Source organism: Chiroxiphia lanceolata, chromosome Z (genome assembly GCF_009829145.1).
Source record: "Chiroxiphia lanceolata isolate bChiLan1 chromosome Z, bChiLan1.pri, whole genome shotgun sequence".
NCBI classification, from domain to species: Eukaryota; Metazoa; Chordata; class Aves; order Passeriformes; family Pipridae; genus Chiroxiphia; species Chiroxiphia lanceolata.
The window spans coordinates 23815136-23836251 of NC_045671.1; the positions used below are offsets into that span (position 1 = coordinate 23815136).

General features: G+C 40.2%; 1 protein-coding gene across 5 annotated transcripts in view; it reads left to right on the forward strand.

The window, feature by feature from the left end:
- Positions 1 to 21116, forward strand: part of DOCK8 (dedicator of cytokinesis 8) — an 87852-nt gene that overhangs the window by 40802 nt on the left and 25934 nt on the right. For all 5 annotated transcript variants that reach the window (XM_032676164.1, XM_032676166.1, XM_032676165.1 and 2 more), the window contains 14 exons: positions 152 to 269; positions 1784 to 1854; positions 2418 to 2556; positions 4062 to 4163; positions 4889 to 4984; positions 6976 to 7210; positions 8147 to 8311; positions 10054 to 10229; positions 12045 to 12140; positions 13009 to 13104; positions 13890 to 14039; positions 16476 to 16589; positions 17593 to 17748; positions 20563 to 20702. In XM_032676164.1, the coding sequence (XP_032532055.1) occupies positions 152 to 269; positions 1784 to 1854; positions 2418 to 2556; positions 4062 to 4163; positions 4889 to 4984; positions 6976 to 7210; positions 8147 to 8311; positions 10054 to 10229; positions 12045 to 12140; positions 13009 to 13104; positions 13890 to 14039; positions 16476 to 16589; positions 17593 to 17748; positions 20563 to 20702 (1854 nt within the window). The remainder of the gene's footprint in view (positions 1 to 151; positions 270 to 1783; positions 1855 to 2417; positions 2557 to 4061; positions 4164 to 4888; positions 4985 to 6975; positions 7211 to 8146; positions 8312 to 10053; positions 10230 to 12044; positions 12141 to 13008; positions 13105 to 13889; positions 14040 to 16475; positions 16590 to 17592; positions 17749 to 20562; positions 20703 to 21116) is intronic.

Below are 21116 nucleotides of genomic sequence, written 5' to 3' on the forward strand. Positions count from 1 at the left end.
CTTTTGAAATGAAATTCTGGCAAATCTCTCACTATGTAGGTGGAATTGAAGGACAGGGAGAGAAGTCAGCAAGATGCTAGTTTGTGCACTTAATTTTCAAACAGAAATGCTTGCCATTTACCCATTCTATTCTTCCTTATCTTTCTTTCAGAAATCTCCTGTATGTTTACCCTCAGAGGCTGAATTTTGCTAACCGCCTGGCGTCTGCAAGAAACATTACCATCAAGATACAGTTTATGTGTGGTGAAGAGCCTTCCTGTGCAATGCCGGTAATAAGTGCTGACATTTCTTAGCAGACTTTTGTTTACATGTATTCCTGAGGAACCTCTGAAGAGAGGAATCATCATTCACCACAGTTTCTCGTGGGACCCTAGGAAACCTAACATCAGAGAGCTTGTGAAGCTTTCCATTCTCATCAGAAAGCAGGGCTGTACTCCTTACCCACAACAAGAAAAACTTGTCATTCTAGTGGAACCAGAGGCCTCTCTTTCTTAGATAAGTCTTCTTACCTTTTGACATCATATTGCATCAATATTCTGTTGGAAACTCCAATGGTAAAATTCACAGAGCTTCAGAGATCTTTTAAGAATAGGTGCACAATCATGCAGTGTAGATAAAGTTTTCCATGTTTGGAACACACTGTGTTTGAAGGCATATATATACACTACTAGCAGAGCAGGCAGTACTGTCTGTATTTAGGTTATGCAACATCTCTTATTGTAACATCCTCCATTCAAATTTACCAAGCTGGAGATCTTCAGTTTTAAGTGTTTAAACCCAGATGTCTCTTCAGCCTGAATTTTTGGGGACGTTTTCTGACAGTGTTGTTGACTATTTGAGAATGACATTGAGAAAAAAGTCTTCTGTGATTTTATGTGTTAAAGAAGGAAAAAATGAGTGGAAATATTACTTTGAGGTCCAACAATTTGTTGGACCAAGGACTATCACGCAACCAGCCTTTATCAGTGTGCTGATGTTGCTTCACAGCCTTACTCCACATGACCTGTGGAACTGAAATCAGTGTTTTCCCAAGCCACACTTATTCCAGAGCTGGAGCTGTGCCTTTTGAGTGTCACACCTTTTACACAATACTGCATTATTAGTTTCCTTAGACTCTGCCCATGCTATGATTAGGTTTTTAACAAATGCTTGGGACAGACACAGTTCATCTGGCTTCCCTCTCCACTGTGAGCTTCATCTCAATACATATGGATACGCACTGTACAGAGATTCTTGTATAAGCTCATCTCTCAGGGCTCCCTTTAGAGTCACTGGGTTCCAGGACCTTACCATGGGCCTGAGTCTGAAATGAGGGAAGCAAATCTAGCACCAGAAATGCCTATTTCTCCTCATTGATTGTAAAGGAACTTTAGACCTCTAAGGTAAGATGACATGTGTCTCACCCTAAATAAACAGACTACAGCTGAAAAACAAAACTTTAAAAATTATACTTTAAATTTTAACACTTAGTTAAAGGCAGTGTGACAATGTATAAGTGGCTTACCATAACTTTTTTCCTGCAATTTCTAACTTTTTAGTGCATGACTGGAGAATGATGTGAGGGAGTCAATGACTCTGAAGATAACTGCTCCATTTTTCTGGTGTTTTACCCTGAATGGTGTGTGGGGAAGGTGCTTGGTAATAAGATATTTGTGCTAGTGAACTAAGATAAAATTGAGGAGTCATTTTAAGTCTTCAGATACTGTCTTAAAATTTACAGAAGATGATGGTGATTAAATGCTTTAGTTCTGATTGCTGTTACTTTCTTTTCTTCATAATGTAGGTAATTTTTGGGAAATCTTCAGGTCCAGAATTTGTCCAAGAAATATACACGGCTATCACATATCATAATAAGTAAGTATTGTTACTATTCCTAGGACTTGAGAAGTATTAATCATTATCTCTTTACATAATTGTTAGCCTACATAGTTCATCAAGGAATGCTGTTACTAATCCATTTTAAACAGTTACATTTTATGCGATTTATCATATCTAATTAGATTTTGCTACATGTATTTGCATAAGCAACCATGGCTTTTTTTGTTTGAAGCTTTTCAGTAGTTGAGAATATTCTTAATAAGAAGATTAATGAGCAGGAGCAGAAAGCAGTACAACTTTTAACATAATTCACTTCAATGAATTCACAGATCTAAAAGAGCTGATGGGACATTGTTGTTCTCATTCTCATTAATGTGAACTTGGGATTTAGGATTTGCACAGCAGTAATTCTGGAATCCAAAATTAAGATTGCATGTTTTTGAAAGTATAGAGAAGGGGGTGAAACTAAAACAGACCAGCTGATACTATCTGTTCTCTTCCTGATTCAAAGCTGTACATAGTTCACACCTGCTGGCAAATTTGCCTCTTGTTCCGTCTCATGCTTACATAGGAAACATGTTTGGCATTTTTTTAAACAGGTCCCCTGACTTTTACGAAGAAGTGAAAATTAAGCTGCCAGCAAAACTCACAGAGAAACACCATCTATTGTTCACATTTTATCACATCAGCTGCCAACCAAAGCAAGGAGCATCTGTGGAAACCCTCCTAGGGTACTCAGTAAGTTCCATGTGATGCGTAAGTGTGTGTATGTGTGTGTGCATATCTACATCCCATGCAAACAGACTCTTTGCTTGTGAGGAATTTTGTCATTTATTCTCTTTCTGGTTATGGCAATACATCAAAGCAAATGGAAGGTCTTAATGTGAATTCATAGAAACTAGATGCAACCTGAGCTAGATAATATCCTCATCCCGTAATTTTACAATGTTAAATGCTTAGAACTTAATGAATTCACCTGAATCAACTGAAGCATGTACCGAAACATTTGCGACAGCAATGCTTTATAGCATATAATCTAATTCTGTTAGATTCCATTTACTGCAAAAAAAAATACCTTAAAACATATGCAATTACATTTATTACTGTTATGTTCATACATGAGGCAATAGCTAACAGAATACTCTAATGAGGTTTTATACGGTGCATAATTTCTGTTCTAAATTGTCTTTTATCCACATAAAAATTAAAAACCCAGGAAGAATCTAAAAACTAAAATGTAATTCCTTTGCATTCTTTATCTTCATGTTGAGACTAGCATGTTTTAGGTTTAGAAGTACATATTATAGCATAGTCTCTTTGACCTTTTTCTTTATCAATCAATATTTCTAACTGGAGAGAATATAAAAGGAAAGCATAGAAGATGATAATACTTCAGATTTGAAAGTGTCCTAGAGCTGTGGTCAGCAATTGAGCTGTAGGGCCAGAGAAGCACTTTCCATGTGTTCCCACAATGAAGTTTGGGTGGTTTTTGTTTTTGTGGATTTTGTTTGGTTGTTGTTGGCTTTTGGGTTTTTTTAATCCCAGTACTGAAAATCCTTTCAAATTGGCTTTATTTTATGGACAGTTATAGTCCCACCAGTGTCAGTGGAATTGTTAAGAAATAAATTAGGTTGTAGCTCAGGAGCAAGGCTTGACATAGGCGAGGACTTAATTTTCAAGTTTCTGTTAACCTAAATACAAAATGTTTCTTCCCTGTGATATTCAAATGCACAGCTTCTTTCAGGCTTGACTAAGACAAAAATTAAATGCATCCAAATATGAATGCAGGGTCATATGAATATGAATGATAAGTCAATCTGGCTTTAATCCTCATAGTGACCACACTGAAGATGTTCAATTCATGATAAGCAAAACTTCAAATATGTTGCTTTGCTTCAAAACCAAGGATCAGTGTATTCAAGATACACAACTTTTTATATAAAAACATGAACTCTGCTAAATCCTTCTGGTAGGATTTATTAGAAAAATATGTGTCACACATGAGAAGCTCTGTGTTTGTTTTCTTCAAAAGAGATGGTTTGTAAAGCAGCCTTTAACATTTTTGCGCAGTAGCTATCAGTGAATTTAAAATACAAAGAAATTACTGTGGAATACATTAGAGCAGTGAAACTTGGGTCAATATCTCATTTGTTGTTCTGTTGACTGTACCTAACAAATTAGATAAATAGCTCTTACCATATATCATGCTGAATATTGCTGTGTTTTCTCTTCATTTGTTTCAGTGGCTGCCGATTCTATTAAATGATCGTCTTCAAACTGGACATTATAGTCTTCCTGTTGCATTGGATAAGCTGCCATTACACTATTCAATTCACTCCCCTGAGGTAACAAACAAAATTATTAAAAGATAATATTTTCCTAATGTAAGTGTTTTACAAACTAACATTGCTGTCTGCTTGTAGGCAATGCCTGCTGTTTGTCCTTTAAAAGGAGGAAGGTCTGGAGAAAAATGTTGTTGTTATTATTGTCACTGGTGTTATTATTTTATGTTGTTATATTTTTTTTTAAAGTTAGTTATTCAAGCAAATTCTCGTAAATTGTCTAATCAGGGATACATTTGTTTAGAGACTGTCAGGTCAATAATTTGATTTCTTCCATATAAGCATGATTTGCTCAGGTTTCATTGCGGCTGTGTGGGAGAGGGAATCAGGTACTGCTACTGGAGGAGAAAACTGTGCCCTCTGAGTAAACATAGCAAGTAGGAAACTGTCCAGAGGGTTTAAACTGCACCGCAGCACCATGGACTGCCTTTGACAGTGCGTTAACTGGGAAATTTTAGCCTTAAAAATATCCTATCAGAAGATGTATATTCACACAGTCTGCGCTAGGCATCCCACTAAAATTCTTAAAATTTCCCTGATCAATGCATCAACTTCTCTCTAACTACTGTATCAGAACAAGGTGATGCCTAGCTGTGGACCTCTGTGTGGCACTGAATTTGGACATCTAAAGTGAAGTGAATAGTGTGAATAGACTATAGAACCCCATGTAAACAGACTTTCTGTTTCGTTAAAAGGAAGATGACTCCCATATTTCTTTTCCATCACAGAAGATGCCATCTCAGACACCACCTATTAAGTGGGTTGAAGGACACAAAGGTGTTTTCATTGTTGAAGTGCAAGCTGTTTCGTCTGTTCATACTCAGGTAATCCATCAGAAGCAACACATAGCTGTAGTTTCATTTCACAGAAAATTCAAATATCCTAGGTCAACTTTGTAGGTTTATGAAATGAAGATGTTTAAGCTCACACAGGTTTAAAAAAAACTTAAGAGCTTTGGAAATAACCGGATATCCTTGGTGAATGAAATCCTTTGGTGAAATGAAAGAGATACTAAGCAAGTTTAGAGATGACACAAAACTGGGAGGAGCTGTTGACTCCCTCGAAGGCAAGGAGGCCCTGCAGAGAGACTAAGACAAATTAGAGGACTGGGCAATCACCAACCATATGAAGTTAAACAGGGGAAAGTGCTGGATTCTGCACATGGGATGAGGCAACCCTGGATATACATACCGATTGGGGAATGAGATGCTGGAAAGCAGTGCTGTGGAAAGGGACCTGGGAGTGCTGGTTGATGGCAAGTTGAATCTGAGTCAGCAGTGCCCTGGCAGCCAGGAGGGCCAACCCTGTCCTGGGAGGCATCAGGCAAAGCATCACCAGCCAGTCAAAGGAGGGGATTGTCCCGCTCTGCTCTGCACTGGGGCGGCCTCACCTTGGATATTGTGTGCAGTTTTGGACACCATAATGTAAGAAAGATATTGAGCTATTAGAGAATGTCCAAAGGAGGACAACAGAGATGGTGAAGGGCCTTGAGAGGAAGGCTGAGGTTACTTGATCTGTTCAGCTTGGAGAAGAGGAGACTGAGGGGAGACCTCATTGCAGTCTCCAACTTCCTCATGAGGGGAAGAGGAGGAGCAGGCACTGATCTCTTCTCTGCAGTGACCAGAGACAGGACGCCAGGAAATGGCCTGAAGTTGTGTCAGGGAAGCTATAGATTGGATATCAGGAAGAGGTTCTTCACCCAGAGGGTGGTTGGGCACTGGAACAGGCTCCCCAGAGATGTGGTCACAGCACCAAGCCTGAGAGAGTTTGAGAAGTGTTTGGATGATACTCTCAGGCATATGGTGTGATTCTTGGGGAATGGTCTGATGCAGGGCTAAAGGTTGGACTTGATAATCCTTAGGGGTCCCTTCCAACTCAGCAAATTCTGTGATTCTGTGAAATCTATTGATAGAAGTGAACAAATGAGCACTCTCAGCAGCAAGTCACATCAAACAACAGGGTATCCTGGTGTCCTCTCAGCTTAGCAGGACTGAGAGCTTAAGCTGTGTTTGAAAGACATTGGCAGGGCACAGTGCTAGTTTCTTCAGTCTGTGTCTTCTATTCTGCAAGGCTGATTCAGATACTGTGTCCGCATCTCCAGAGACAGAGCACCTCCCTGCCTCCATGGACAGGTTCTACACTGCCAGCATGCATTAGGCAGCTCACTTGTGAAAGCCACGTCGTGTGGTAACACAAGCTTAGTTCTGGATGAGAACTCAATGATTCTGGTCATTCAGGACATTGGATCTTTGCCCATCTTATTGAAATACTGGTTTGAGGCAGAGCAGCCTTATTTTATTTCTGCTGCTTTTCAGTCTCTTATCCATCATGACATTCTAGTTAATCCCGATAGCTAGTCCTATCAGCTAGAGCCTTGTGTCTGATGCAGGTCCATCACCTCTTTGCAGCATGCTTTTTAAATACATACAAGTAGGGCATACTCATAGGGCACATAAATTATATGCAGCTGGAACTTAGATGTGAGTTGCAGGGGGACTATAGACGTATGATGACAGAGTTTTATCTGATAGAAGGAACAGTCTTTTCGATAAATGAAGCAATCACTTTAGTAAGGGCTTTAACTTTTCTGCCTTTAAGTTGGTCTAACCACAGCCTGCAGCTGAGCCAGATGAAAAAGAGCAAACAAAAGGCTGTGACAGCTGCTTTACAAATTGATCACAAAGAGCAGCCACCACTGAAAGCCAGGTTGAAAATCTTTTCTTTCACTCATCAGATGGTACAATAAGGCTTTGCTTAGCTACCAGTAGCCTGAACTGTATCAACTTTGTTAACTGTGAGTGCACTGTATTTGCAGGACAACCACCTGGAGAAGTTCTTCACTTTGTGCCATTCTCTGGAAAGTCAAGTGACGTTCCCCATTCGACTGATGGATCAGAAGATTACAGAGGCTTCACTGGAACATGAATTGAAACTCAGCATTATTTGTTTGAATTCTTCACGCCTTGAACCTCTTGTCTTGTTTTTGCATTTGGTACTAGATAAACTTTTCCAGCTGGCTGTGCAGCCCATGGTTATAGCTGGCCAGACAGGTATTTACTGGTTCATGGCCTTCAAGTGGCAGTGCAAGCAACCTAGAAATGTGGGGGAAATGATTGCTAAATATCCAGGCTCAGATTTAATATTTGGGGTGGTCCACTGCAGAAAGAGTCGTGCTTCTCAAGACACAGTTTCGCTGCACAATTTAATCAGGTTTAGCTGAGTTCCTGCCTTCTCTCCTTTTCCCCTACATATAAGACTCTCAGACTCTGACTGGGAGATACATTAAACTGTAGTAGTTTACTTACCTGAAAATACAGATCAGAAAGTGGTTGCGGTTCAACTTTGTATGGAATTCAGTTGTTTTGCAAGCGAAATCATTATCGTACAGCTGACACTTGCTGTCTGCACCATATCTTCTGTCCAAATATCTTTAGAGAGTGTTGAATGAGCACAAAACCAGAAGCTATAGTAGTGCACACTGATTTTTCTGTTACTGAGGGTGCCAATTACCTATCACACATGTTAACTCTGGAGGGGAGGCATACTTGGAGACACTGGTGCAGTTCGTTTCCTATCTTATTTTGGTAATCAATGCTTGTCATCTACTACAATATTTGTGCAAAAGCTTGCTACCTTGTATTTGTCGGCTGGAGAACAATGAGTCTTAATGTTCTTCAGGTAGGTAGTTTTTAGGAAATGTGTGAAGGCTGCTAGAAATTATGATTAACAGGTAGAATCTGCTTTTATGTAGCACAGAGTGACAGAATAGCAGTGATTGTGTTGAAAGTCAGTGGATCTGCTGAAGAGTATTTATTGGCCTATGTAGACTTTGGGTCTGGTCAGGTACAGCACTTACTGTCCAGAGCTCTGAATTTTTAAAGGATTGAATTGAAGCTTATAGGATTAGTTGTTGCTGCAAAGAATGCCCTCACTTAATTACATTATAGCCTTCAGCGCTGACACTAATTCTTGTCTTTGTTTCGCAGCCAACTTCTCACAGTTTGCTTTTGAATCTGTGGTTGCAATAGTGAACAGTCTTCACAACAGCAAAGAGCTGAGCAAAGATCAGCATGGGAGGAATTGCCTCCTGGCATCTTATGTGTACTACATATTTCGTCTGCCAGAACCTCAAAGGGAAGTGATCAAACCAGGTATTATTGGTGCAAGGGTTGCAAAAGTATTCTTTTTTCTTGATACATGCTATTCAGCATGATACTTGTAAGAGGAGGACCTAAGGAACTGATCTATAAGATAGCAAACAACTTTTCAGACCCTAACTGCATACTGTTTAAGCACTGTACTGTTCTGATGTATCATTTTTCTCAGAGGTAGCTCAGGAATATCAGCGCTGCAAAGAGCAACATGGACTTGCCGCTCATAATCTCCATCTCTCAGTTGTTCATTTAAGATGCAGGGTTGAGGTGAGAAAACTCCACAGCTTCAGGCAATGTTGTAGCTTAATGAAGATGAAACCAAGAGATGTTGCCTAAACTGAAGCTTTTTCTAGAGGAATTTCCTTCATAAATTAAAATGACCATAAGATTTCAATTCATTGGTAAATTACTTTCTGTGCAAACTAACTTACTGCCAAGTGGTATAGGGCCAAGCTCAACCAATTTCTCCGTTGTATTAAGGATGTCATGAGAGGATAAAATGCTGTATGCTGGCCAGCTGGTTGAGACAGATGATCCTTCTCCTCTTCTCAGCCCTGCTGAGGCCGTACCTAGGGTGCTGTGTACAGTTCTGGACTCCCCAGTACAAGAGACACATGATCATGTTGGACAGAGACCAGCCAAGGGTGACAAAGGTGACAAAGGGACTGGAGTGTCTCTTCAATGAAGAAAGGCTAAGAGCGCTGGGACTGTTCAGCCTGGAGAAGAGAATGGTCAGGAAGGATCTTCAGTGTACACAAGATGCTGAAGGGAGAGTGCAAAAAAGACAGAACGTGGCTGTTTCCAGTGACACCTAGTGACAAAATCAGAGGCAATGGGCACACACTGAAACACAGTGAACATGAGGAAGCACTTCTTTCCTGTGAGGATGTCTGAGTGCTGGCACAGGTTGCCCAGAGAGATTGCCCAAGTCTCTCATCTTGGAGATAGCAGAAAGCAGTTCATGGTCTGGGCAGCTGACTGAAGGTGACCTTGCTAGAGCAGAGGGTTTGGACCAGATGGCCTTCAGAGGGCCCTTCCAACCTCAACCACTCTGTTATTCTGCTGCAGTCATTGTCCTAAAGCCTACAGGATTCATTTAATCAATTGGTATATATTAAATGACTTACCACCAGGCAGCTGTGCCGTGGGAGCTAAAGATATGTATGCCTTTTTCTCTTGCAAGTATTCATTTAAATCCCCCTTGAGGGACAGTTAGGCTGATGTTAGGATGTGCTAAAATCTCTGAGCTTGCATACACTTGGAAATTCTTTATCCTGGGAAAATAAGGTCCATAGTAAAACTGAAAATTAGATAATCATTTAGTCAAATTCCTGATGGCAGTGCTCTCTGCCTCCTTGGACACTTTGCATGTAAAGTTGAAGGTGGTATGTTGAAGGCGGTATTTTGTGTTTAGGCCTGTGAATATTGTCTTAATCTACAGCAAATTAAAAGGATCTGAAGGGAAGAAAGCTATTGTAATAGTGCTGCTGCTCAGGTAGCCATATTAATCTTTTGTTACTACTTGTGCAATCACCCTGTGAGCTGTCAACTACGATGATATCTGCACCTTGTCATTCAATGCCTGTGTAATTTGTTAATGAAGCAGTTGGTGGTGGGATTTTCAGGAGCTTTCATCTTTCCAAAATGCTATAACAGCACTGAGGAAAACTGGCTTGAATCTCATGTTTGTCTAACATATATGTCCTTTAGTCTTAATTCAAACATCTCCCTCTGGGCAGGTGCAGGCAGCAGTACCATTTCGACCGAGTCTCGTTATTACACATTTGGACGCACTTCCGCAATGTCTGTTGGAAGTAAACTCCTGCAGAGCCGAGTGATCAGCTGCAGCAATCCTGACATCACTGTTACACAAACTGCTACTGATGAGGAGGTCAAAAACATCATGTCATCCAAGGTAAGAGAACAAAGTCAAGTATCAGGAGAGTGGTACAGTCCAAAATTTAATAATCTAGATTTTGTCTTTGAGGGTTGGATTTGCGTTTTGTAAATGCACTGTATGTATCACCAGAAGCATTTGCTGTTTATCTGATGTGTCATAGACCCATGTTAAATCTCAATGCTAAATTCTGATGTCTCTTATCAGTGAAGAGCAAGAGGTAGGAACTCTGTCTCTTGTTTGTGGCTCAGACCTCCCACTGAGGGATTTGGGTTTTTGACATGCCTCACTCTCCTGTTATTCCAGACATTTAGGTTCTGTTCATATCTGCTGACCTGGTCTGCTTCAAGTTGCACAGAGTCAGTGCAGCCACAGACCTTCTTTCTTTTTTTTTTTTTCTTTTTTTCCTTCTTCCATTTTTTTATTAACATATTTATTTTTATGTTTGGTATTAAATAGTTTCCTGTTTAAAAAAAAAAAGTAGGCAATTATATGACACTGGCCCTATAATTTTATATTGGCTATAGTACAGGTGCTATGTGCATAGTTTGTAACTGGTCTTTTCAAACTACTTCACTCAACCACAGAATGAAACACAAGTTTCTTCTGGCTTTCTCATCTGCAACTACATATGCCACCAACAGTTTGCAGGACGGAAAGGTTGATGACATCTGAGAAACGGGATTTTGCTTCCCTGTTTGGTACCTGGTGCTTCCTGGTCTGCAGCTTCCCAGGCTCATCTCAGAGCTTTATGAAGAGGGTTATGCTCAGCTCTCTGGGGAACCAAAATCTAGAGTTTCCCATTCAGCTGGATCTGGGAAGCTGTGCCTCTGACAAAAGCAGGATTTTTTTGACCTGTACAGGGAGCCTGCTGTTAGCTGCAGCCCTGGCAGTGCTCTACAGCAGCAGGTCTGATGAGCTCTGAACCCTACCCCACCTCGCTTTTCTTTGAGTTACATTTGTAAAATACTGCTTCTCAAGTAGGTTATTTTCAGAAACATTTTGAAGTCTTTTCTCCATTGAATGACCATGTGTCTTTCTGGTTAAAGTGAGTGAGTGCCTGTCTTTGGCAAATGAAACCAGAACTAGTATGATGCACAGGCTTTGACAGTTTATTTGGTTTGTTCATATGGGCATATGTATTCACCCATAGCAACTTTTAATAACATAGACTTGAATTTAATAACCTTATGACTTTTACTCTAATGTACTCTGTCCTGGGGGGGGGAGGGAAGGGGGGCAAAACCCCCAGAGCTCAAGGCATGCTTCCAAATTAACACAAAATTAAAATGTTTCATATTACAGCTCCATCACATTGATAAATGTGGCAATTTACAATTGGCTACTGCTGTTTCACTGCCTTTTTAATTTGCATTGCTTTTAATGGAAGGAAGACTAATTAATTTCAGATGTAGCACCAGAGGATAAATTTACACCCTTTTCAAGGGTGAATTGTATCTTCATAAGTACAGCTGCAGTGCTGCAATTGGGCACGCGATGGCAGTGCTGGCATTTGCACCCTCCTGTGGCTCATGCTTTCAGGGGGTCTTCAGCCTCCAGTGGGAAGAGGGACGGGGAGAAGGAAAGAAAAGAACTGTTTAGGTGAACATCTGTGCATACCTTAAAAAAAAATCCAACAAACTACAAACAAAAAAACCAAAACCAAACAAAAACCCTCAAAAAAACCCCAAAACCAAAACCCAAAACAAAACAAAAAAAAAAAAGAAAAAACCAACCAACAAACAACCCGCTGCTGCTGATTTCTTCTCTGTTAATGAGCTTAAGTCATTTATTAACTTACTATTATGTTTTTCTTCTAACTGTGTCCCCCAGCCTGTGGATCACAGTTCCAGTCGGATGTCTTACTATGTTGAAGGGACAAATGACATGTCAAGTATTTGTGCAAACCCAAGACCATCCAATAAAAAGGTAGGCTAAAAAGGTACCATTATGTGTGAGGGAACTCATTAACAGAACATGGAACATCCTGTGGCAGTGCTGGCAATTGGCATTTCTAAATGAGGAGAGGGGAGAAACAGAACAGAATGACAACCAGTTTTATCAAACAAGGCATTTGTGGTGGAATATTGAATCATTGGGTAAATATTTCTCAAACTTTTCTGCTTCTGCTCCAGAGTCTTTAGACTGTTTTTCCAGGACAGATTTAGACAAGTAGCAGCCTGTTTGGATCCTACTTTGCTCTCTTTCTCAAGATCTTAGAGCTTTTCCACTGCTGTTTACCCTTGGATACTTGCCTTTACATGTTACAGTAAACTCCATTCAGAAGTATTTGCCACCTCTTTCTTCTGTAGAGTGCTCTTCTTAGTCCCTTTTTGTAGCTTTTAGAACCAAGAAATTCCATCCTGACCTCTATACAAGGTCTGCTGTGGTTATTGCTGTATCCTTCCCTCCCACCACAGACTCAATCTTACTTCTACCTCCTCTCAAAAACACATGGATGTGCTAAATGAAAACACTTAGTGGGTAGTGGGAAACATGACTGCTCTCTGTCATACACACAGCCAATGGCCTGAGGATAGACCAAAGGCATTTCCCTGTTCAGTTATTCGGAGTTCTGGATCAACAGAAAAATGGGTCCCAAAGTCTGTGTGTCACCAACATTCTTTAAATGTCGTTTTGGTCAAATCTACCTTCTTATCCTACATCCACACATCCCCATCCAGCTGTAGACTCCCCAGTATGGAGGAGTTTCCCACAGGGAAGATGGGGAAATGTTGAAAATGGAAGACGAGCTGATTGAGAAGCCATTTTCCAACAGTCTGTGTTTATTATCTAGCATTTCCATGAGGAGCTGGCACTGCAGATGGTGGTCAGCACAGGCATGGTGAGAGAATCTGTCTTCAAGTATGCCTGGTTCTTCTTTGAGCTCCTGGTAAGATTTGACAGTGATATTTCACAGTTAGTTAATGGTGAAATGCAGTAGGTACTTCAGGCACAGATTTAGTTGGGTGGTGACCTCTTTAGTTATTCAGCCACACTGCATAAAGGAAGGTCTCAAATAATGGAAGTACAACTAAAGAATTCTTCATATTCACCCCCATTCCACACTGATGGCTGTGGTGCCAAAGTTCTGCATGAACTACATGAGCAGTGGTCCACAGCTTCCAAAAGACTGAGACACTCATCAAACCAAGCCCTTCCTTTTCTGTGAATACCTGTTCCTGTCTTTTCCATTTTGTTAATAACATAGGAGCAGTGACAAAGCTCCACAAACATACAGTTTTACAGAGCCCTGAGGTGATGTATGTCAGTGGAAATTGCATACTGATTTCCACTGGCAGCATATATGTAACCCAACATCAGGTCAAAAAATAAGAATTCCACACATGTCACTCCCTGTCCATCATGGAGGGAAAAAGATGCAAACAGCAGCATTTCAGAACTGCAGATGTAAGGGTCTGGGGGAGGGTGATTCTGATTTCAGGTGCTGAGAGTAGCCAACTGCATGAATATGGACAGAAATCAATGTCTGTCTGTGAGTCTTAAGCTCTCTGTTGTCATTGCCGCTACAAGTAGGATTTATCACAACAGCTCTGAGAAGACAAGTGATTACATTCAGGGAAAAAGAAGTAGGAAATCTTACTTCCATGAACAAACTTAAAGCAGCATTTTACCCCCCGTTTGGGCATTTTTTAAGTATTTTTTTCTGCTTCACAGATAAAAAGTATGGCTCAGTATGTTCATAACATAGAGAAGCAAGACAACCCACGAAGAACTCGGTTCTCCGATCGCTTCAAAGATGATATTACCACTATAGTTAGTGTGATTACTTCAGAGATTGCTGCACTTTTAGTCAAACCACCAAAAGTAAGTGCATGGAATAATCAGCATGGATCCTTGCTACTGACCTTGTGTAACCCTGAGCTATATTTAATCCCATTTAAACTTCAGGAGTCTTGCTAGAATTAGGCCAATACTGAGGCAATATTTTCACATGGATCTTACGCTAGAGTTGTGGCAAGGCAAAGGTCAGCCTTGCACTCCTTTGGCAGATCATTTTTCTTCAGCTCAGTTCCCCAGCTTGCTTATCAGTGTGGCTGAAACGTACAGGGAGAGAACTCCCTTTCCCATTGACAGGAAAGGCTGAGCATCGATTTTCAGTGGCAGTGATGCTTTATGCCAGGTTAGCCAGAGCATCAGACTGCAGCCCAAGCAGGGCTTCTTGCTCTTATCCCCCTTTACAGTCACCCTCATTCCTACTGCGTTGTGTTTTATTCCTCGTTTGAGTTCTCTGTAGCAGTGGACTCTGCAGTATTAAGGCAGAGTTCCTCATGAGGGTTGCAAAAGCAAGTGATCTAACCCCTGATCTCTGTAAAGAGGCACTGGCTACTTGAAAATTAAAGACAAAAAATAAGACCTAAGTCCCATGAAATTCTTTCTCTTTTTAACAAGTTGCACTGATATAACAGATTATAAAGTGGAAGGGATCAGAAATTGCAATTTATGTTTTAACATTGCTACTGTCAGCTACTACTGATACCACTCCACACTGGCCTGTAGACAAAATTTAGGCTACAGATAGGCATTGTGTCACTGTTTGTTTAGTTGTTGCAACCAGCTTGTTTTCATGCCCCAGAGCTGCCAAATGCACTGTGCTCGCCCAGCAGAGTGCTCTGCCACAGAACAGAGCAGGCTGGAGAGCTGACCTGCCACATCACTTATCAACCAGCTCAGTTTCCTGATCCACTTTCTGCAAGTGTGTGCTGCCGTGCTGTTGAGGAGCAGAAACTGGGAAAAGGCAAGACCAGACAAATGGAAGCAGAGAATGGCAGAAGGGGTTGTCACTGTCCACCAAAAAGTTGTTCCTAAAGCTTTAGCCTTTGCTCAGTCATTTGGTGTGCTTCCATGATAGCCACGTGCAGACAAATCATTTCCACATAAATGTTTACTTAAGGCACCAGTGGCTTTTTTTTTTAAATATGTTATGAAATAAAAATTTGTTACATTAAAAATATTTTAACAGAACTGTAGTCTCTGCCAACACACTAGTATTTATTGCTTCCTTACAAGAAATACACCAGTTTTTGTGGCCTGTTAGTTCAATTTTTTTGATAGAGTGAGTTTGATAGAACCTGCTTATGTGTGAAAATCCCACTGCAGTCTTTTCAGAATTAGGGCCATTGGTTAGTTGTACAAGCAGTAGGTAATGGGTGTTTGATTTTTAAATCCAAGCAGTAATAATAAATGTTATGATACGTGGTTGAGCATGTCAGATTGCCCTGGATTTCTACAGTTATATGTCTGGCATATGCTAGCCTATCCAATAAGGTAATGGAAACTAGTTTTTTCTTCACACAGAAAAATATTTTGCTGTGTAAATTCCGTACTGTGTATTCCTGAAGAGCAACAAAAAGGTTGAAAAATGAAGAACTAAATTGTGGCCACCCTGAGGTGAGGCACGCCTGTTCTCACTAGTCAGAGGTGCCAGTAGGGGCAATATTTTTCTCAGTCATCTCCTCTGTCAGTTTTGAGTGAGCTCACCTGAAGGCTCTGACATTAAATGAGTGCAGATCCCTCAGGCATCTCCATTAATTCCTCTTGGGAAACTACATATGCTACTGAGATTTTATGATTTAAATTGATATGTTTGAAGTAACTGTAGCCTCATTTTAGAGACCACATTAAGTTCTGTGTGATTGTTATTTGAGGCTGTGTATCTCTGGTAATCAGGCCAATTCTAAGCATGCAACAGCTTAGCTGCTGAATGATAAACCTCTCAAGATTTATCTTAGAAGTGTTTTGTTACTGTAAGTTTTACACTTAGAATTTCTAAACAAAATACTTGGCATTCCATCAGCAAAGACAGCGCAGGTTTTTATTAATATTTTCAAGCAATATTTTATGTTTTAAGTACCTAAACCGGCATTCTCTGAGACTCAATAGGCAAAAAAAAAAAAAAAAAAAAAAAGTCATATGCAGGATTGCAGCCAATAGGGAATTCAGAACAGTCTCACATTCCATTTCATTGTTGTCACCCCAAAGGTTTACATAGATGAACTTGTTCATTCATCCCATGATATTGCTCTATGAAAGCTACAAGACTTGAAATAATTTACAGAAGTGATTCTGTGCAATTTTAATAAGATTATGTGAACTGGAGAGCTGAAACAATCTTGTTCTTTATGTCCCATGAGATAAGGGGAGCTGGCCGCTATGCTACTTTTTCATGACTCTAAAAAGTCTTCCACCTTTATGTAAGTTTTATACATCATAACTGATTTTTTTTCTTCTTTTTTTCTCAAGGAAAGCGAACAAGCAGAAAAAATTAATATCAGCCTGGCATTTTTCTTGTATGATCTTCTTTCTTTAATGGACCGAGGATTTGTGTTCAATCTCATCAAACATTACTGCAATCAGGTAGGCACCATGCATGATTGGGATTGCATTTGGCTTATGACCAGTCCTGTATTCTGTTCTGTTTGATTAATTTATCCATCAAGATCCTTTGAGTTGTGTTAAAGGTCCAGGTAAATTTCCTATTTCCTATTGCATATGCAGTGAGTTTAAACCTCTTTTGATTTGTAGTCTGCAGGAAAAACAATTGAGTGGAGGTGAAGACTCTTTTAGAAATGTCATACTTTGCACTGCTGCAGAGCATCCATGGAGCCACTTTTCATCCCTTACTCTTTTACATCCCTTAGCAGTAGGGTCTGCAGGCCGTACAGATCAACTTTTAGTCTCTGACTCCTCTATTACAGTGAGGACAGTATTTAGATTTGGGGTAGTCAACCAAAATGATACATCTCTGTCTTCTCCAAAAAATTAGAAATAGATGATGATGCAAGATGTTGTGACGAGATTATCTGTTGTATTTGAAGGGGAATGTTTCCTTCTATTTTGTGAACTCTTACACATGCTGTAGTTTTCTGCCAATGGAAGGCCCTCTGTCTGCTGATGGTAGGAGAATGCAAGGTGGCTACCATCCCATTTTCTGTAGTATGTGCAATACTTCACTGATGTCACTGCTGATATGAAGAGACATGACAAGACCACTGATGCCCTGTGTTGCTTAGCAGGACTTTTTATGAGTTTGCCACAGACTCAGAAAAGTTTAGTTTGTTTTTCATTTTTGTGTTAGGCAAAAGAGAAAAATATTGTCTGTTTTTCTTTTGGGACGAAAAAGGAAAGAAACAATTTATTATCTCTTGGGAACTTGGGAAGTCAGCTGGGGAGCGGGGAGAGAGACACCATCACTGTGAAACAAAGAGCAGCTAATATATGGAAGCTAGTTAGGTACAGTGAACGTTTTAATGTATGCTGGGCTATATGTCTGTTTCCTTTTCAGGGAGCAGGATATTTAACTGCATGGTAATTGCATGTAAATGCTCATCGCTTTACACTTTTTTGTTTGTTTTTCTAGCTTTCAAACAAGCTGAATTCACTCTCCACCCTGATTTCCATGAGACTTGAGTTCCTGAGAATTCTCTGCAGCCATGAGCATTACCTCAATCTGAACTTCTTCTTCATGACATCTGCATCTGCTCCAGCATCTCCTTCTCCCTCCTTATCCTCCCAGGTAGTCATCCATTTGATCATATTGTATGAATGTCACATGAAGCACACATGTAGAGAAAGACTTCTGTTGCTCTGCATTCAAATATTCAGTTTCAAATTAGGCGCTGTTGGATCAGGGAGAAAAACTTCCCTCTTGAAAGAAGGAGGAGGAATAGGAGTACTACTGCAAAACTGCATCTACACAAGTTAAAACTTAACATGACCCAGATATGTGCTCTTCTAGAAACATGCACACAGAAAATGACTGTTAAGGTAGACATAGCAGGTCGAAAAGGAACATAGCTCTGAAGGCTAATTTACAAGCACACCTTTATCCCATCCATACACAACCACAAGTTTGGTTACAGCGTGGTGCTAATAACACCAAGATTGGGGGTTTGAATCCTGTATGGGCCATTTAGTTAAGAATTGGACTCGATGATCCATGTTGGTCCCTTCCAACTTTGAATATTCTCTGAATTTTGTGAATTTCATTATCTGTTTTGGAGAATTATGGCATGCAGCAGTGCACAGAAAACTTTCTGTGTGTTTGCCTTCTGACTGATCTTCTTATTCTCCAAGTGGATGTGGATGTTACCACTTTTAAGTTAGTGACTAATACACTGCATTTTTCAATATCCTGGAATAGTGAATTTCTGTTGCACCTTCCTGTTGCTTAGAGCAGGATTATCATACTTTCTTTTTCCAGTAGCAGCATTCTTTGTTCTGGGTTCCTCCCCCCTGCAGCAGTACACATGATGCTATGACTTTGTCCATGATTTCTCTGTGTTTGGACAGTGTTTTCCTTTTTATTTTTAACTTTATGATTTTCTGTGTGGAAACACTCAGGTATCCTGAGTAGATCTCTCCAAGCAGTATCCATCATTTCTCATTTCTCCCAGGATGTCATCCCCAGTACATGCAGATTTTTCCAGACTTGGCCTGATACTGACACAACTCTAGATTTCCTGAATATCAGGACCTCCCATCCATCTTGCTGATCATGGAGTTCATGAACACATTCAAAAGAGAAATTGTTGACTGGCATGCCACACACTATTTTGCCAGTCTTGTGCTCTTCTCCTCTACATTTTACTTAGATGGTATCTTGCTTTTTTACTATGGGACAAACCCTCTATCGAAGGGTGCTAGCCTGTCTGTTTTCCACGTCAGTGGTTTTGCAGGGATCAGGACTGGGATGAAGCAATTCAGTGTAATGCTCCATAACTGCCATAACCCTGGAGACAGGGGAATAGAATTGAAACTAAAAACAATGGGAAGTACAAAAACACTCAGAGTAATGGAGCAGTTAAAATTCATGGTTTCTTTTTCAAGTATCATTGCCAAAGAATTGGTTGGATGCTACATCTCATACCTTAAGGGTTCTCACAGGTCAATAATAGTATACAGTATTTTCTTGAAGTTTTTCCTGGTCTTAAAAGTAAAGCTTGAAGGTCTTAGAGTTGAAGTTTCCCAATACATTTGGTTAATGCTAATCCCAGATGCCAAAGAACTAGAAATGTGACTCTTCTGCTTATGAGGCAATAAAAGGTCAGCATAGCTTTTATAACTAGTTCTAGCAAGTTAGAGCTGGGAAGACACCAGTTTAATCAATCTTTCCTTCAGGCAACATCCTCAACTTTTTTTCTCCTTTAGGAGTAACCTATTTTTTTGGCCCTTGGATGATTTAATATGTTAGCTGACCACCCTTGCAGTAATTTTGATCTGTCAGCAGGAGTGCTGCCTACCTAGAGTGAGATTTTAAGTAGAAATATGGCCTTGTGAATAAATCTTTTTAAATTCTTGGAGAGAAGCCAAATGCACTTAATGGGTGCTCTACACTTTAGTGTTATTCCACACAAACATAGTGCAGCCATAGTACAGTCTGCTTGAGGTTGAATTTGAGTGGGTTGAAGCACAAATATGGGGCTGCTCAGAGACATGCATCTTATTTGACCCCATATGCTGGATGACAGCTGCCGCTGTATGGTATACTGATACTTTATGTGTTTGTGTTTTGGGACTATTCTTAGGTGACTGGCAGAAATATTGGGGAAGAATACTGAAGAGTATAAATTAAAAGCTAAATCTGGACTCTTACAACCAAGAAGTTGCAGTGGGAAATAGAGTTTAAGACTTCTACTCACCTGATCAGGGTCACAAAAACATTCCAGGTGACCTGTGGCACACACCGGTGATTGGAGAAGCTAAGAAGTTCACAATACATATATAGCAGCAACTTTCCGTTCCTGGGCTGGCTGTATATCAGTCAAAGCTCTAAGTTACAGCAGTTTGAAGGCTGTTCTAAATTATGCCAGCTGCCAGCAAGCTCAGCCAAGGATTTCCAGGCTGAAAGGAAACACTGTTAACATCTTTCCTGGCCTTACTTCCATGCTAGGCATCATGGATGCTGAAGACACCAAAGTCCCACTTAATGTATAGGCAGCCTCTTGCTGTATGATACACAATGGCTGCTCTGCAATATTAAGAGCAATATTAAGAATTGTAAACATGGAGAAAATTTTCACTTTGCATCCTTTCAAAATGAGTGAATACAGACAGGGTAGGAATTTTACATCTCAAAAATGTCAAGTACTTGAGTTGCTGGTACAGAATGAAAAGGATGAGATTGCATCCTAGCAAGAGACTCATTTGAAATTAGATAGTTTTTATTTCACACGCAGTTGTTTTCCTCCAAAATGTCCAACCTTCCTTCAAGTCTGTGGTTTTCCTCTGGTAGAGATTTTCTGTTAGCTACATAGACTGTGACTAAAACCTCTTTAAGAAGCCTTGATTTCGGTGATCATACTTTAACACTTCTAATATACTTCTGCAGAACTCCAGCTCCTGCTCTAGTTTCCAGGACCAGAAAATCACTGGTATGTTTGACCTCTCTGCCGAATATCGCCAGCAACACTTTCTGACTGGCTTACTTTTCACTGAATTGGCAGCAGCGCTGGACGCAGACAGTGAGGGGTGTGTATCTCAATTTGCAGATTTTAGAATGGAATCGAGTCACATTGTTACTCTTGGCAAGGTCATACTTTGATTCCAGTGCAGTCTTGTTTCCCGCACTCTTTTCAATGAGTCACTCTGTAACACAGCAATGACCCAGTCATTGTTTTATCTGCTCACAGTGAATAAAAATATGCTATTTGTTGTGATTGTATTGGCTAAGTACGTGAATTGAGGACACAAAATTTCGGTTGCTCTTCTCTCTGAAACACTTATGCCTTTGTCTGAGCTTAAGAGTTTAACCAAACCTTCACCAGAGTTTGATGCTTTTCTTTAAGCACCTCTCTTCACCATACTGAATTTTTATGGGAAGTTTGAAAGACTTAGGTACTCCTTGATTGTAGTAAAGGAGCTTGGAGATTTAAGATACCTGTC